The 18,233-nt window shown below is 40.6% G+C and overlaps 1 protein-coding gene across 1 annotated transcript in view; it reads right to left on the bottom strand.

The window, feature by feature from the left end:
- Positions 1 to 4,737: 4,737 nt before the first annotated feature.
- DNAAF1 (dynein axonemal assembly factor 1) overlaps positions 4,738 to 18,233 on the bottom strand; it is a 35,492-nt gene continuing 21,996 nt past the window's right edge. Inside the window, exons 5-13 of the mRNA XM_069085653.1 lie at positions 17,061 to 17,282; positions 16,786 to 16,952; positions 14,177 to 14,298; positions 13,236 to 13,402; positions 11,320 to 11,586; positions 9,971 to 10,071; positions 9,380 to 9,442; positions 7,106 to 7,466; positions 4,738 to 5,248 (exon numbers count right to left, since the gene is read on the bottom strand). Coding sequence (XP_068941754.1) covers positions 5,142 to 5,248; positions 7,106 to 7,466; positions 9,380 to 9,442; positions 9,971 to 10,071; positions 11,320 to 11,586; positions 13,236 to 13,402; positions 14,177 to 14,298; positions 16,786 to 16,952; positions 17,061 to 17,282 — 1,577 coding nt within the window. The 3' untranslated portion in view covers positions 4,738 to 5,141. The remainder of the gene's footprint in view (positions 5,249 to 7,105; positions 7,467 to 9,379; positions 9,443 to 9,970; positions 10,072 to 11,319; positions 11,587 to 13,235; positions 13,403 to 14,176; positions 14,299 to 16,785; positions 16,953 to 17,060; positions 17,283 to 18,233) is intronic.

The raw sequence follows: 18,233 nt of genomic DNA on the forward strand, positions 1-18,233 counted from the left end.
TCCCTCTTCTTGCTTCCTTCATATCACTCAGATGCCTTCTACCACCATCTCCTCCATCACTTCTGTCTCATATGAAGAGATGACTCTTCTCCTTTTGCCAAGGTAAGCCCTCTACATACCCGTGATTCCATTCCATCTCATCTTCTCCAACAGATTGTTTCTTCTGTCATCGTATTCTACACTTATCTTCCATCTCTCCCTCTCTACTGGCTCCTTCCTTACTGCCTACAAACATGTTCGCATCTCCCACATCCATTAAAAAAACTCTCTTGATCCATCTGTCTCCATTTTCTACCATTCCATTCCTCTTTTCCTTTTTGTGGTTAAACTACATGAGAAGGCAGTATACAATTGATGCCTTCGCTTTCTTTCCTTCTTAATTCTTAGGCAAGTCACTTAATCTGTTAACAGTGAGGGTCCCTCCAGGTTCTCTCCTATACCTTCTTCTCTTCTCCCTCCATGTTACTTCACTTGGTGATCTCATAAATTCCCACAGATTCAATTATAATCTCTATGCTGACACTCAAATCTACTTATAGAGCCCAAACTTCTCTTTTAGCTTTTATTTAGTATTTTATTTTCCCCCAGTTACATGTAAAAAGACATTTTAACATTTTTTTTAAGCAATCAGGGTTAAGTAACTTGCTCAAGGTTACATGGCCAGGTGTTTCTGGGTGGGTGCTAAGTATCTGAGCCCGGATTTGATTTCCAGGTCATCCCAACACTGGAGCCAGTGCTCTTACTCGCTGAGCCACCTGGCTGCCCCTAAGTAATTGGGGTTAAGTAACTTACTCAAGGTTACATGGCCAGGTGTTTCTGGGTGGGTGCTAAATGTCTGAGCCCGGATTTGATCCCCAGGTTATCCCGACACTGTAGCCGGTGCTCTTACTCGTTGTGCTACCTGGCCACCCCCATTAACATTTGTTTTTTAAAACTGAGATACAAACAATCTCCCTTCTTCCCTCCCCACCCCCAATTGAGAAGGCAAGCAATTTGATATGTTAACATGTGTAGTCAAGTAAAATGTATCCATAATAGGCATGTTGTGAAAGAAAACACAGACAAAAAAACTCAAGAAAAATAAAGTAAAAAAAGTATGGTTCAATCTATATTCAGATACCATCAGTTCTTTCTCTGGGGATGGAGAACAGTTTTCATCATAAGTCCTTCAGAGTTTTCTTGGATAGTTTTCTTCATCTCATATTGATGAGAATAGTTAAGTCATTCACAGCTGATCATCTTACAAGATTGCTGTTACTTTGTACACAGTGCATTACAGTTTGTATCAGCCCATGTATGTCTTTCCAGGTTTTTCTGAGAGCCTCCTTCTCATCATTTCTTTTTTTTTTTTTTAAAGCAATTGGGGTTAAGTAACTTGCTCAAGGTTACACGGCCAGTTATTATTTCTGGGTGTGGTGCTGAGTATCTGAGCCTGGATTTGATCCAGATCATCCCGACACTGGAGCCGATGCTCTTACTCGCTGAGCCACCTGGCCGCCCCTAAGCAATTGGGGTTAAGTAACTTGCTCAAGGTTACACGGCCAGGTGTTTCTGGGTGGGTGCTAAGTGTCTGAGCCCGGGATTTGATCTCCAGGTGTTCTCAACACTGGAGCCGGTGCTCTTACTCGCTGTGCTACCTGGCCGCCCCCATCATTTCTTATAGTATAATAGTATTCCATCATAATCATATACCACAACTTGTTCAGCCATTCCCTAATTCATGGGCTTCCCCTCCACTTCTAATTCTTTACCCCCAGACAAAAGCTCGTACAAATATTTTTGTACATAGAGGTCCTTTTCCTTTTTGTTTTTTATCTCTTTTGGATATAGACCTAGCAGTGGTATTGCTAGGTCAAGGGTATGTATGCATGGTTTTATAGCCCTTTGGGGATAGTTCCAAAATGCTCTACAGCAGCCCTAACTTCTCTCCTCACCTCTTACATATCCAGTTGCCTATTCACCATCTCGAGCTGGATGTCCAGTAGGTACCTTAAACCCAACGTGCCCCAAACAACTTATCTCCCCCCACACAAAAACCCCTCCCCTCTCTGAATTTTCCTATTACTGTTGAGGTTTCCACCATCCTCCCACTCACCCAGGCTCACAACTTGGATGTCATCCTCACCTCCTCACTCTTTCTCATGCCCCATATCCAATGTTGCCAATTCCTGCTGATTTTACCTTCATACCTCCTCTCATTTATGTGCTTTTCCCTCCTCTGACACTGCCATCACCTTGGTCCAGGCCCTCATCACCTCATACCTGAGATTACTGCAATAGCCTGCTGGTTAGACTCACTGCCTCAAATTTCTCCCCATTGTGGTCCCTCCTGCATTCAGCAGTCAAATTGCAAAAGCAAAAATCTCTGTCACTCCCCTACACAATAATCTCCAGTGGCTCCCTATCACCTCCAAGATCAAATAGAAAATCCTGTTTAGTGTTCAAAGCCCTTCATAAGCTGCTCCCTAACCTTTCCAGCTTTCTTATGCCTTACTTACCCCCCACATACTCTGATCCAGTGATAATGGATTCCTTTTTTCTTGCACAACACTCTGTCTCCCAGGTCTGGGTCATGCCCCATGCCTGGGATTCTCTCCCTTCTCATCTCGTCTCCTGTCTTACCTGGTGCTTCAAGTGCCAGCTAGCATCCCAGCCTTTCCCTGGAAACCCACCTTCCCTCTGTTGATCATCTTAGTAAATATTCCTTTGTAAAACTTAATTTATGTTAATTGCCTTCTGGTGAGATCAATGCAGCTCTCTGGCTAAACTGATAGTGGGACATTAATAAACTGGCTAAATGATATTGGTCCAGCAATCACTGATGATTAATATTGGACAGAACATGAGAATAAAGGCTTGAGCTGACAGTATTAGAAAGACTGCCCAACCTCTCAGGTGACCCTGCAGCCCTCAGCTGTAGCCACCATCTGAGGACCCAACTTGCCAGTGGGTTGGGATAAGTCAGAACCTAGCTACATTTAAGATCCAAGTTTATAGACTTAAGAGCCACAATGGGCCTTAGAGATCATCTAGTCTAATTCCCTTGTTTTACAGACAAGGGAACTAAGGCCAGAGGCTTTAAATGAATCACCCAAGGTGTCACAGAAAGTGGCCGAACCAGGACTCATGCACAGTGAGCAGAACAAAGCAGTGTAGTAGAGTGAGTGCTGGTCTTAGTTTCAGAAGACCTGGATTCAAATCCTACCAGTGACAACTTCTTGTGTGACCCCAGGAGGATCCTATGTTCTATGACTGTGCACCTGAGCAAAGATGCTTCACCTTAGGAATGGGGGGTAGGGGAAGGGGTGGGCAGTGAAGATCAGCATGGGAGAAAATGGAAATACTAGGTTTAGGATCAGAGGACTGGAGTTAAAGGGAGGAATGTCACTTGTGTGACCTTTACCTTCTATAGACCCCCATCCCCTCTGCCAGATTAGGTGTTGCATCCACATGCCTATGGGGAGATCTCAGATCTCCTAAGTTGGCATATGTTGTCACCTTTGTTGCTTCTTGGGTAGCCTTCACATGAACAAGTGAGGTTTAGGGATAGTTAAAGAGGGGTGAACCTAGCTAAGGTTAGAGGTGTCTGGCTTCTCCTTAAAACCTTTAGTTTCCTTCAAGGCTTGACTCAGATGCTACCCCCTATAGGAAGCTTCTCCTACTTCCCTTGCCTGTTAGCACTTTTCTCTTCCTCAAATAGCTCTTATCCCAGTAAATATTCTACTTCCTTCACCCCAGCAGAAAATAAACTCCCTGAGGAAAGGAACAGTTTCTATTTTGCTTTAGTATTACCAGCACTTTGTATACAGGAACCACTTAATGCATGTGAAATTAATCCTTCAAGGGGAGAAAGGCATATTGTTCATATAAATTCCTGAAAAATTACTCAAACTCTCTGATAATCAGAGAAACGTAAATTAAAACAACTTGTAATGTTGTTTTACACTCATAAAATTGGTAAAAACTAGTTTAGAAAGCAATAAAATTCATTGTCAGTGGGGCTATGAGAAAACAGGCACACAAATCATGGATGGGATAATAAATTGGTACAACTTGGCCATAGTTACAAAACTGATCATACACCAAGGGAATGGATGTTACAAAAAAGTAAAAAACAAATAAAATAAAATAAAGATCTAACTTTATAAAAGCATTCATGGCTACTTTGTTTGTAATAGCATATTAAACCATCGGGTCCAATGATTAGGAAATTAAATAAATTGTGACATATCAATATAGTAGAATATTGCTGTGCCATTTTAAATGACAACTATGAGAATATAAAGAAATATGGAAATTTTATATAAAGTGACACCAAATAAAGTTGGCAGAATGAGAACATACCCACTTCTTTCAACTATATTAAAAAAACCAAACCAGCAATATTTCATACATGTTCAGATGATGAGGAGAATGTTATTTATAATATTTTGTTAAAGTTTGTATTCTGTTACCAATTTTCCTTCTTTTTTTCTTTATTTTTATCAAAAAAGTAAAGAGTTCAGATTTTATGGTTTGGGGAATTTGCTCATAATATCTTACCCACAGTAGGTGATTAATAAATATTTGTTGAATGGAACTGAACATACTGTTTTGTACTGTTAAAAGAAGTGTTAAGTTTATAATAAGATAAAAATTTGTTCAAATTTAAAAGCACATGTCAATAGGATAAATTTGCCTTCAGTGTATGTTTAAAGGATAAAATTATATATGAAAATAAACACAGATTCTCAAAACTGATGTTGAAATTTTTATAAAGCTCCAAAGGAAAACATATAGTTCTATAATACAGTAAACCAAAATTAACCAGAAAAAAATTAATTAAAAATTAAAAAAAAATTATGAATTTGAGGAATACTGTTTCACATGCTTTACACAAAGAATAAGTCAACATTTTAAATAGACAGATCAATCCAATTTTAGCTATTACCTAGAAGTACTTGTCAGAGGACAAACGCTGGTGCCCTCACTTAACTAAGACTGCCATATGTTTTTAGTCTACCCTCATGCTATGGATCTGGAAATAGGACTCTCTGGACAGTGGAGGAATGCTGAATAGTAAGCACACCTTTAAAAGTGGTATGCATATATACCTGTGGGAAAATAAATGCGAACTGTTCCACACAATCCATCTTTGATATTTAATCTAGCCCAAATTCAATGTCTTCATTGCCTTCCTTGATCCCATGCACAATGAAATCTTCGGTCTCTTTCAAAAACTGCACCTTATTTTTTGAAGTATCACTTTCTGTTGAAACATAATACAAAATATCAGCCTTATTCCTGAAAAATATGACAGAAATAGTTACTGAAATCTGTTTGTTCTGTTAAAAGACAAGTTAAACTCTCTACATTTCAATGATATTCATGGCATCTTTATATACATATTCACTGTTTAACAGAAAATTATTTAATTCTAAACTTGAGTCATTTATGAATGGTCATAGATTTCTTCTTTGGAAATATCCTGTGCTGGCTACTTAATCCCTCTAACCACAAGAAATTGGCATAATCAGACTCTATCATATGTCCAGTAATATTCAACACTTTGCCAGATTCAACAGGTGCCATATTGATGAATTAACAGTTTTAATAAGCATGCCCATAATTTAAAAATAGTGTGGAAGTCAAACAGGAATAATTTACTCATTTATCAGCCTACATCACTCAGCAAGGATAGAATGAATTGTTCATTCTTAGCTTTATCTGTTGCTATCCTTCCCAATTCAAGAAAACTTTAGCATATTGTCCATGTGTATGTCACCAACAAGAGGATCACCACTGAGTCCAAGTGAAGGAATGGAAAAGTTCAGGGGATGGAAAGCATAAAAAGTTCACTATCTGAAGTAAGTGAAGAACTCAGGGAAATGATTAGGGCAATTTTTCCTTCTATTATGTGACCAACATGTGGGGCAGATGACAATACTAACTAGAACTTCTGCCATTGGACTATATTACGTTTTCATCTTCCGTGTTGTCATTTGTTGTGAATGATCATAAAAATTTGAATTTTATTACTAATATTTCATATGTTATTTCCTTATTATGTGATTTTTAAAAGGTCTGTTTTGTTCTTCAGTAGAATTTTGTTTTATTACATCCAGGGAACCAACTCCTCAAGGAATAATATATTCTCTGCAATTAGAGTTCTCTAGTGGACTGAGTTTTGCCCAGTTTCTCAAAGGAAGGAAGCTGTTCTGGCATCTTGGATGAGTTGCTATAGGTATTCTAATTGGAGTTATCCTGGAGTCTGGAGTAAGGGAGGAAGGGAGGCCACACCAAGATGGTACAACAAAGGGCAAAACCAGGATTTCAGTAATATCACTCAACCGGAAGGTGTGATTTACCTTGGTCAGAGGTAAGACTTATGGGACTTGGCATTGGAAGACCTAAGTCTGACGCATTGTGCTGTTGCCTATTAGCTGTGTGATCTGGGAAAGTTAGTTAGTTTGAGTCCCAGATACTTCATCTGTAAAATGGGGGAAATAACATACTGCCTCTTTCATAGGAGCTGTTGTGAAGAAAACAAGAGAGAATCCTTAAAGCATTGCTATAGAAATCTAAGTGACATGGTATTATTACTAGATATAAAAGTACCACCCAAGGATTAGTTTTATACTCCCAACCCTAATCTAGTAACAGAAATGTCAAGGCTGGATTAAATCTTACCTCACATAGTTATGGGTTTCATAAAGAAACACTTCTGATAAAGATATAAAACATGGCAAACTAAGTCATCTCCTGGATGGATTCCATAATGAAATCAACTCTAGATTATATTAGGGCATCAATTTATACCTTACAGCTGAGAATCTGCACCAGTATAGACAACAGCATGACAGCCATTCATGATCAGTAACAGGCAGCCTGGGCCCAGCTCTGATCCTCAACCTAGGGGACGATGGCTATCTCTGGGCCTTACTCTCCTCATTTTATAAAGTTAAGGTGGATGTTTGATCACATGATCTCTAAGATCCTGCCTCTTCCAGCTTTGAATCCTCTAAGCATGGCCAAATTTTTCCCTTAGAGACTGTTTTCAAAGTTATACCGCCATATTTTCAGTGAAGAGATAAGCCTCTCATGTATGTAGGAAACTCCACATTACCTGATGAAGAAAGTGAAACTGGTGTATCATTCTGGTCTACATCGAAAAGATCTTGTTGGTTTTCTTCATTGTAGGTTGGGGACTTCAGTGACTCCTCTGATGGATTTTCACTGATCTCTTGAATCAATGGTTCTGACAGCTTTGTGTGGTCGTTGTTGGTGTCCAAGTCCCTGTTTGATTCTGATTCAAATATTTCTGTAAGTGGCGTGATGGCCTCCTTTGAGGTATTTTTAGAAATTTTAAATATATTAGAAAGTGTATCTGCGGATGTTTGGTCCTGCATTGTGTAGCTTTCCTGCAGTTCGGGATCACTGTCATCATTTCCTCCAGAAATTATTTCAATTTTTGGAAAAGAGGCTTTCTATTAAAAGGGGAAAAAAAGCACCATACAATCTGAAAACCTATCAATATACCACTGCTGTGACACATAATTTGATTGTTCTCCACAATCTCTATTTTCTGTCACCACAAGAGAGGAAGCATGTGTCCGGGAGCCCCCCACCACATGCTCCAGGGTGATGGTCACATCCATATCTACCTCTGGCATGTAAAGCCTTTCACAGACAGCCCCCACCACAGTCCACACTTACACACAACCCACCACCTCCCGCCTCTCCACACCTGTATACACCCCAAGGCCTGGAATGCATTGTCTCTTCATCTATGTCTAATACATTCTCTCTTCATCACTGTCATTCCCAGTTTCCTTCAAAGATCAATTCAAGCATCATCTTCTACATGAAGTCTCTCTATATCTACCTGCCCTCCCAAAAGAATGTAAACTCCCTGAGGACAATGACCATTTTATTTTTGTTTCTCTATTTCCTGGCCTAGCCTAGTACTTGACCCTAAACTAGGTGCTTAATGAATGCATGGTGACTGTCCTTCCCTTTACAAGTACATGGATATAAAAAGTCCCTGACAGCATAATGGACTGATAATTTTGACTAATGTTAATCCTATCACATATGTTTCTGATTTCTTTCTCTCTACTCTCTCAGCACACATGATCTTATACATATATAAAGGACTGATACACACATCTTACAGAGGCATGGTGAACAGATATATCTTGATGTATCTTTAATCAGTTCTGCAAAAACACATTAGGTGAAACAATACAACAGGTGACAGTCAGTTCCAAGGGAACAGTATTATAAGTGGGTGACGAGCCAAATGATATTGCAATGGGGTTGGATTATAATACATTATTGATATTACCTCAAATGGGACTGTAAAATGATGCAAGTATGCACTAGCATAACACTTTCCTTACAAGCATAAGAGATAGCAAGGAAACCTATTATGACTCCTAGTTTATAGATAAAGTGGAGCTCAAAGATATGAGGCGGCTGCTGTAAAGAAGGGACCAGCCACCTCACCAGCCAACCTAGCTGAAGCAACAAGGCCCCCTGCAGGAGCCCGACTAGTCAGACCACCACCACAGCACCCTGACCACCATCTCCCCTCTGACCCTGAGGGAGACACGGCCCAGGACTCAGCCTAAAGGCCTTGGGTATAGCAGTGCTCCCAGCTCAGTGTCCACAGTCATGACCCCAGGAAGCAATCCCCATGGAAATGCAGGCTGGCCACAGCTCCTCAAGGTTTAGAAAGGAAGTCCTTGGCTCTGTCTCAGCATCAGAAACTGACATGGTTGTGTCAGCAGGAGTGATATTAAAGACATTAAAGAAAATTTACCACCTGCTTCACCACTGCATCCTAAGGACTGTGGGACCTTTCCACCTGAACCTCCCAGCTGACTTATCTTCTTCATTAGAATGTGAGTTCCTGGAGAGGAAGGACTGGCTGGAGCTTCTCAGTGCACCTTACACTTAGTCCAGTGCCTTGCATATAGCAAGCATTGCATGCATGCTTCATTCATTCATTCTTTCATCCTTGAAGTGACTTGCCCAAGGCCACTTGGAGTCATAAAAGTCAGCATTCTAAACTCTTGACTCTGAGTTCAGCTCTTCTCCTTTGCTCTCAGCTTTCAGTTAAGTGGTTAATTTGCATATATAACAATATTATATTTTAAATAATATATGAAGTATAAGTGACTAGACAATTTTCTAATTTACATTGATAAATAAATGATTCATATGGCATGGACTGATTATGAAGAAAATGTTAAAACACTTTTAAAGTCTTCATTGTACTGCAATTGTGTTATAAAGTTTTACTTTGTAGACTCAAGAATTAAACTACAGCTCAGAATTATGGTATTAAACCAAACATGTAAAGAAAAAATAAACTTCTATAATTTATGACACTTACATTTTCATCTGAATTTTCTGGAAAGGTCTCATTAACTTCTATATCTTCCAAATCAGGCAGATCCTGAAGGATTAAATTACAACATGTCACCAGGGAAGGGAGGGTGGTAGGGCAAAAACGTCCCAAGAATTTTGTCAGGAAAATATATTCCCGAGGTATGCCCACCATGCAAAGTGAAGTGGAAAAGTGGAAAAGTGGGATCATCTAATAATGGCCTCTTTCCCTTCCACCCTCTCTTAGCTGGATATTTTAAATAAAAATTTTGAATTTTTATAGAGTATCAGAGATGGAAGTGGTCGGAGAGATCTAGTCCAACCCTGTCTTTTACAGAGGAGAAAATGGAGGCTGAGGGAGGTTCAGTTACCAGCCCAAACTCATACAACATGTGAGTGGTAGAGTTGAGAACAGAAGCCAGTCCTCTGATTTTCAGTTTTGTGCTTTCTCACACCACACCAACCAACACACCCTGATGCAGGGACACAGCGGTTGGCCATATGCGGGAAAGATGGACCTGGGAGCTGAGCCCCATTTACTAGACAGCTTACTAATCCTAAAATGAGTACTCATCGCCATGGGGCAGCCATTACATACATCAATGAAGAGCTTGTTTTTTGCCTCCAACTCAATGGTTTCTAATTCCTCAGCTCCATTCACTTCTGCCTTTTCTGTAGTCAGAGGTTTTAATGTCGATTCTAAGGAAGAGCAAATATTGCATATATGCTGGAGTTAATTCTGTAGGCTGTTTTCTAGTTGATAAACAGAGGAAAACAGGTCCAAGAGTAACATGAACAAAGGAAAATAGGCCCAAGATCTAAGATGAAGTGACTGTGGACAAGGATAAGACACTGAGGTTAGACCACACCATAAAAAGAAAACCTGGGGAAAGCTGTTTAAAATAATTCAGGACTAGAAGAATGAGACATACATCTACTCTGTAAGACCACACAGAAGGAGCTGTGAGTGTGGATGAACAAATCAATCATCTGGATGAGGGCCTGCAGTAACTAAAGAATAGTCTTGCTGCTTTGTGCAGTGAATGAACGCAAATGTCAAAACACTACGCATGTTCAGTCAGTTGTGCTGATGATCAACGTTATAATAGAACATCTATTAAACTAATAGAACATCTTTTAAAAGGGAAAGAGCCCCATCTGGGACAGAAACTAGTAAGAATTCCCATCCTTTGTATGGTATTAGTGTATACAGTGTAATTTGGAGGCCTGGTACTGAGACAATATTCCCTCGTCAGGCCTTATGAGGTTACCAATTTAAAATGTAATCAACCTAAAAAATAGATTAGTAACCTTGGAACCTGAGGGATTATGAAAGGCTGTTACCAAGAGCTTAGGTGATGTTGCAGTGGTGGGAAGGCCATTCCTCCCCCTTGCCCCGATCCTGTATTTACCAAGTTGCCTCTAAATAGGCCCCGGTGCCAGGAAGGGCATGGGCTGGCCCAGGTGGGGGCAGGGGTTTTTGTGGTAGGCATATCTATGGGTCCTCCAAGATTGATGCTGATGGAGGCGTGGGGTATAGTGTGAGTTACAGGAAGCCTTAAGAAGGCCAAGAGGACAGGCAGGGAAAGGGTGGGATGAGTGTAATAATGCTTGGAATGGGGATTCTTCAGAGCTGCTCAGACTTCTCCAGGTTACTGCCAACAAGTGGACACTCAGGAAAACTCTGGATTAGTTCAAGTTTAAGGCAATGAGAAAGACCTCGAGAACAAGGCACCATTTGACAACCTGTACTTATTTTCCTAGGAGATTCCTACCTCCTAGACATTTAGAGATAACTCCCATACTAAAGAATACTTTGCTAGACTCTCGGGTCTGACGCATTTCTTATTGATATCTCTCAGCAGATGCTCCATTCTCTAAATTACTCACTGGGAGTAAGGCCTGGCTCTAATCTGTGCTCAGGGGTACCTCTTGGCTGGCAATTACCTTCCTGTGCAGCTCCGGGGTCTGGGGACTTTGTTTCTTTCACTTGAAAATCTGGGTCTGACTCCTTCTCCTGGTTCTCTCCTTGAAGTTCAGTAGGCACCTTACTTTTCACATTGGAGTCTTCAGGAAAGACTTCATCCCAGGCATCAAAACTCTCCTGGACAAACTTCTCAATCTTCTGCTGTGTGGCTTCCTCATGAAGTTGCTGAGGACTTCTTTCCATGACTGGATCTTCGCTCACGCCATTGTTTGATGTTTCAATCTCTCCTACGTGAAGGTAGAGAATGAAGAAGAGGCATTTAAGGCTTATGTCTGGGCATATGTTAGGAACTGAAGGGGGATCTGATGGGGTGTCATCTGCAAGACAGAGAGCCCTCCTAAATATTCAACCAACACCCATATATGCCCTTCACTTCCCTACACACTGAGGGCTGCGAAGAGGCGCAGAGGGTAGTGAGCGTTGGAATCCCTGAGCTGGAATCGGGGCTTGGACACTGGTGAGCTGTGTGATGCTGGGCAAGTCACATCCTCTGCTTGGCTCAGTTTCCTCATCTGTAAAATGCAGATCCTAACAGCACCTCCCTTCCAAGGTTGCCACAAGGCTCAAATGAGATAACGTGTTTGTAAGGCACTTTGTAAATCTTTAAATGGGATGCACAGACTAGCTAGAATAGTGATGGTGACCACCTCTCCACCACCCCAACCCAACAGTATATGTAGGATCCTTCAGGCAGGCCAGAGCACTAGCTGGTTCTGAGTGTCACAGCCCAAAGCTATGCACAGAACCCTAACACCCAGTGGAAGAAGGCACCAAGAGGGAAATAACAGAAGCAGATGACACATCTCTTGCCTTCTAGGAGTTTATGAGCTCATTGGGGAGGTGATGTATACATCCCTGAAGGTGTTAATAAAAGCACCAAGTAATGTATAGTAAGTGCCCATGATTCATGATCCTAGGGCACCGACACCAATGTGGGCACCTGCGTGAAGGGGTCACTGCAAGGGATCCTCACAGTATCTTGAGACAGTGGGTAGGGATGTGGAATCAGGAATCCATGAGCTTGAACACTAACCACAAACTGCTCTGACACTGCCAATGTCAAGACTAGCTATAGCCCAAAAGCTCATCCCCCTGATGCCGAGCTGTCCCAGACCCTCTCTGCTGAGTGGGACATAGCTTGTTCTCAGGACCAGCTGAGGAATTTCCTCCTCACCCCTTTCCTCAGCTGAGTAGAACCTGTCAGCTCACTCTCTCCTGACACAGCCTTCAAGAACCCAGGGCTGCTTCTGCATCATGAAAAAGTATCTGACAGAAGAGGATGTAAATGGAGAAGCCATACTTGTTATAATGATTTTTTAAATTGAGTAAGAAAACTCAATGAGTTAAAAGTAATTAAATTAGTATAAAATTATGAATTTAAGACCTAAAATGAATTAATATAATTTACCTAATTGTGTGATGAATTACTTTCTAGCTCAACAAGGGTTACTTTGAAAAATTAACTCTTTTTCATAGTCTGAGTCAAATTTTTCTCTGCATTTGACCAGGTCCTGCCTGCCAATCTGAAGATGAACTGAGCTGAGGCAACTGCAGATAGGCAATGCAGACAGGGCACATCAGGTTAAGGTTGTCAGTCAGAGAAAGACGGTGACTTCATTGATCTAGGAACTCCCAGAGGACAAATTCCTCCACTGATGTACATCAGCAATTTATCCAAGTTGTCCAGGGCAATGAATAGTTGACATGCCCAGGATCATACAGCCATACGACATTCACACCCATGTGAACCGAGGTCTTCCAGTGGCGAGTTGCCAGGCCATCCTGCCTCTCAAATTAACAATGAGAAGGGTTAAAACAAAGCCTCCTTCTCCAAAGGGGCCCTGTTGGTGACTGTCACCTTCTTTACCCACCATACCTTTTTCTTCCAATTCTTTCTGTTTCCTTTTCTCCATCGCTCTTTGCCTAATCATGGCCAGTGCATCAATGCTCTCTTCAATCTTCTTCCTTTCTCTGGTTTCCCATTTCACTCTTTCTTCCTTCTCAGCTTCACTCCCTCCCTTAGCCCAGGCTTCTGCACATGCTCTGTTTAGAAGAGAAATGCACAGACTTCCTCAGAAAATCTTAGGGGTGAGATGTGGGTGAGATTTAAAAACCTGTAATTCAAAAGAAAATAGGAGCACATATTTGGGTGACCAAAAGGTTTTTTTCTCTCAGTGAAAAAGTAGTGAACCTATTTATAACCATTATTTGCATATGGGAAAGAAAATGGATTATGGGTTAATTTTCCTTTTAAAAAAGTCACCTGATTTCACATCTTCCTTAAAATCTCAATCTGCTGGTGTGGAGGTGGGCTCTGGGGGCTCTGTCAGGGAGTGCCAATCCAGTGATGGATGGTGCTTATGTGTCTTAACGTTCAAAACTAGTTTCTGCAGCAGATCTACTTAGTGAAACTAATTCAAGTGAATGTGTATCTGAAAATATGGAATAAAACTCTCTCTTCAAAATGTTCTATATTCCAAACTCTCCATTCCTTTACACCAGTTTTCTCCTCAAGTAAAAATCTAAATTATCAAAGCCTGACATTATATATAGTCTAAAAAATTAAAATTTACCTAGTGAGTACTGCACTTGAGACTGGGTTTGAGTCCCAGTTCTAGTTACTTAACAATCCATATGACCACAAGGGAGCTAAGTAACCTCTCTGAGCCTCAGTTTCCTTATTTGTAAAATAAGGATAAAGTATTCGTACTTTTCTTCATAGTGTTGTTTGGAAGACCAATTGAGATGTTTGTGAAAATAAGGTAAACTGTAAAGTAGGAGGCAAATGCTGTCTATTAAACTCATGATTATCTTTACCTGTCCTTTGGGAATACTGGCCTATCATCCAGGTAGGTTAAGACTTTGAGTCGAATGGTAACAGTTCTTCGATAGTGCAGAATTTTCCTAATCACTGTGTTTCCCATCAAATTCAGTACACGCTATGAGTAAAGAAACAATAAAATTAAGAACTGGAAATAAAATTAATATTATTAAGATAGCTCCATATTCCAGGCATGAATTTTCTTCTTTGCAACATGACAAATGTGAAAATGTTTAATGTGAATACATATATAGAGCCTATATTAGATTGCATGCCATCTTGGGGAGAGGGGAGGGGAGGGAGAGAAAATATGGAACTCAAAAGCTTATGGAACTGAATATTGTAAACTAAAAATGTATAAATTTAAAAGAAAAAAGCTTTGCTTTGTAGTTTTTTTTTTTTTGAAGCATAAGTGTATTGCAACTATCAAGGGCTTTTTTCTACATCTATTGAATTATGTAGTTTAAAAAATTTTTGTTTTGTTTTTAATGTGATTATGTTGTTTTCCTTATGTTGAACTATTTTTGCCTCCTTGGCAGAAATCCAACATAGTCATAATAATGAATAATTTCTTAGATGAATGGCTGAAAACTATTTGACAGGACATTATTAAAACTTTTGAATCAATATTTTTAAAAGCTATGAATTTACAAGATATATCAGCACAAGAAAGTGATGTCTCATCAAATATTTTATAATTTAGAAATTGTTTTTTTTGTTGTTGGAATTCTTCAGGTAACTCAATGGCCCTTTTCTTTGACTGTGTAGCTATGGTTTGAAATTTTATTCATGAGGTTTTCAAGAATGCAAACTGTTCAATAACTAAATGATTATTGAGGCACCTGATGGTAATAGTGGATAGAGAGCTGATCTTGGAGTCAGGAAGACTTGAGTTCAAATCCAGTCTCTGACACACACTAGCTGGGTGACCTTGGGCAAATCACTTACCCCTGAATGCCTCAGTTTTCTTATCTATAGAATGGCGATAACAGCAGCATTACCTCCCTGGGCTTTTGTGAGGCTCAAATGAGATAACTGTAAAATACTTAGCATAGTGCCTGGCATACAGGGGGTGCTACATAAATGCTTATTCTCTTTCCCTTCCCTTTCCTATTTTGTGTGACTTTGGACAGGCAAATCCCTTTTTCTAGGCCTCAGTTTTCCTGTAAAATAAGGAACTTATACTAGCATCTAGGTCAAGGGTTATGAGTAACCTGGGGTCCATGGACTCCAATTTTAGGGGTGGGGGTAGGTCTGTGAACTTGAATGGAAAAAAAGTAAACATTTCAACAGAATAGGTTTTCTTTATAACCCTATATATTTTATTTTGTGGATTTAAAAACATTATTAAAAAGCGTATTTCATAGGCACCGGACAGCCAGAGGGCCAGGACATGAAAACAGTTAAGAGCCCCACGCTGGATGATCACTAAGTTCTGAGACAAATTTATTCATGGCACTATTCATCTCTTCTAAAGTAATGAAATTATTTTTTGCTATTTCAGTCTATTTAACTAGACTCAACCTATGTCTGATTTACTCAGTTTTCCTTTCCAACCAGAGGCAACTTTAAAATCAAAAGTACTTCTTGTCAGACACAGGAGCCATTGCCTCAAACAGAAAGATGCCTCTTCCTATGACTTCTGGGAATGTCACTAGGGGACAGACCCTCCAGGTCTTGCTGATCAGTTTAACCCTACAAAAGAAGATGGCAGTTATAATGCGGATTAAGTGGATGGACATCTCCAGGATCTTCTGGTATTCCTCGGATTTTCACCAATACCTCTTCTATTTTTAGGAGTTCAAGTTAGGTCATCAGATATGATAACAGGTAGGTAAATAGATTTTTAAAAATCTCTATGCTTGCAATAATTATTTTCCCTCTGGAGTCCCAGACTCTCGGAGCTGTGAGGGTCCTCAGAGGTCACCAGCTACAGGAACTCCCTTTAGAACAGCCCTGACAAGGGCCATCCAGCTTCTTCTTAGAGAGCTCTGCTACCCTCTGGGGCAGAGTCTGTTTACTTGTGGCAGTTTCAATAATCGGGACCTTTTCCCTCACATGGAGGTAAAATCTGCCTCTCCCTTACTCTGATTTTGTATCCTCTGTAACAAAGCCAAACATTGAACCCTTTCTCATGTCCCTCCTAATTCTTCTTATCCCCCATTTAAATATCCCCACCATTTAGGCAGCCCTTCTTTGGCTATGATCTGGTTTGTTACAACTTACACCCATAAAGCATTTTCCTCACATTTTAGGGTAGGAAGTGTAAAAATATTATTATCCCCATTTTACAGATGAGCAAACTGAGATTTGGAAGGGTTAAATGATTTGCCCAAAGTCTAATGATGTGAGATTCAAAGGTCTTTCCTGAATGTTGTTCCTCAAATGTGGTACCCAAAACTGAACACACAGAAAATTGCAGAAAATTTAGTGTTATTAAACTAGTTATAGCCTCTTAGCTCCTATAAGAAGAGTAGTGACTTCATTCTCTGGGTTTCCATCCCAGCTCTGGGAGAGTCTCTAGCATTTACAAGGAGCTTAAAAGGTCCTTGTTGATTGGCTGATGCATAGAATGAGGGGAGACTACTTTACTAGGCTTTGGTACCAAATCAGGCATGGCTTCCAGGACATTGAGGATATCAGGATCATACAGCTTGTTGTTGGAAAGGTCCAGAACACAAATACTCTGGCAGTCCTTTAGGTGCTGAATGTCCTCCACAGTCTCGAGGTAGTTGTTAGCAATCTGCAGCGTGCTTAGAAGGGGAAGACAAGCTGAAAGAGAATCACAGCTGCATTAAAGGAGAAATGCCAGAGATTATGGAAAAGGTCCAGAAGCAGGACAATGGACACAACGGGAAACCGACTTAGCCCATTTCTTACACAGGTTCTCGATGGTCTTGATATAGTTATTACTGAGGTTTAGGGAACTCAGTTTTTTCAAGGGTTCGAGGTTCTCGATTTTACGAATCAAATTTAATTGCAAGTACAGGCAACGTAATTCTGTCTGTGCCTGCAGGTTCTCAATCTTCTGTATCCCGTTACACTCTAGCCAAAGACACCGTAAGCCTGTATACTCTTCCAGGTTCTCAATGCAGTCAAAACCTAGAGCAAATGAAAATGCAGATTTCATTTCACGGGAAGCGGCTGTCAGCAGAGCAAGAATTAGAGACACATCACTTAAAAGCATAACCAGCAGCAGCCGGGTCATGGACTGGTCCACAGCACAGGATGTTCAAGGCCCTCTAGGAGGGCACCAGCCTTGTCTTGTGTTCTTCCTGTCCACACACTCCCTAATCTGGACGAATCTCACTGCTGTTTCCCCTTGGAAGCTTTTCCTAATGCCCCTGGACTTCACATAGTGCTTTGTGATCTGTCACTCTAATGTAGGTACACTGGAATTCTGTGTATGAGAGTAGCATGTTCATGCCGAGCTCTCCAAGAGCAGGAGCTGTTGTCTTCTCTAAATTCTGTCATTCCTCTAGGACAGAAGCTTGTTCTCTGAACAAAGCAGGTTCTCAGTCAATGTTTATGGAATGAATGAATATCTAATTCAACCTACTATTCCATGCCTTGACAGCGTTAACAAAGGGATGCTGAAACCCAGAAGGTGTTTTCACGAAGGGCCGAGGGTCCTTTCCCTATTAAATCCCTGCCATTCTAATGCCCGCATCTAAACCTCTTAGGAAACATTCTCTACTTGCAGCCCACATCCCCCTCCTGAGGCAATGAGGTGTTATGCTGAGTATGTGTTGTATAAAGTGAGATATTTTTTTGTCCTGGAAGGGGAAAAAGTCACAAGAGGGGAGAGCTGGCCCTAAACTCTGCCACGGTGACCACACAAGGATTTGGGACTAACTAAAATCCTGTCTTTTACAGGGAGCATTTCCCAAGACCTCTGAATTCTAATGCCTTCCCTCTGCTGATCATTTCCTATTTATCCGGTCTAAGGCTTCTCTGTATCTATTTGTTTACACTCTGTCTCTCCGGTTAGATTCTAAGCACCCTGAGGGCAGGGGCTGTCTTCTATTTCCTCATCTCTGGTGCTTAGCAGAG

This window comes from Petaurus breviceps, unplaced genomic scaffold (genome assembly GCF_028583685.1).
Source record: "Petaurus breviceps papuanus isolate PSGF00001 unplaced genomic scaffold, PetGlider_PUasm1.0 176, whole genome shotgun sequence".
In the NCBI taxonomy this organism is placed as follows: Eukaryota; Metazoa; Chordata; class Mammalia; order Diprotodontia; family Petauridae; genus Petaurus; species Petaurus breviceps.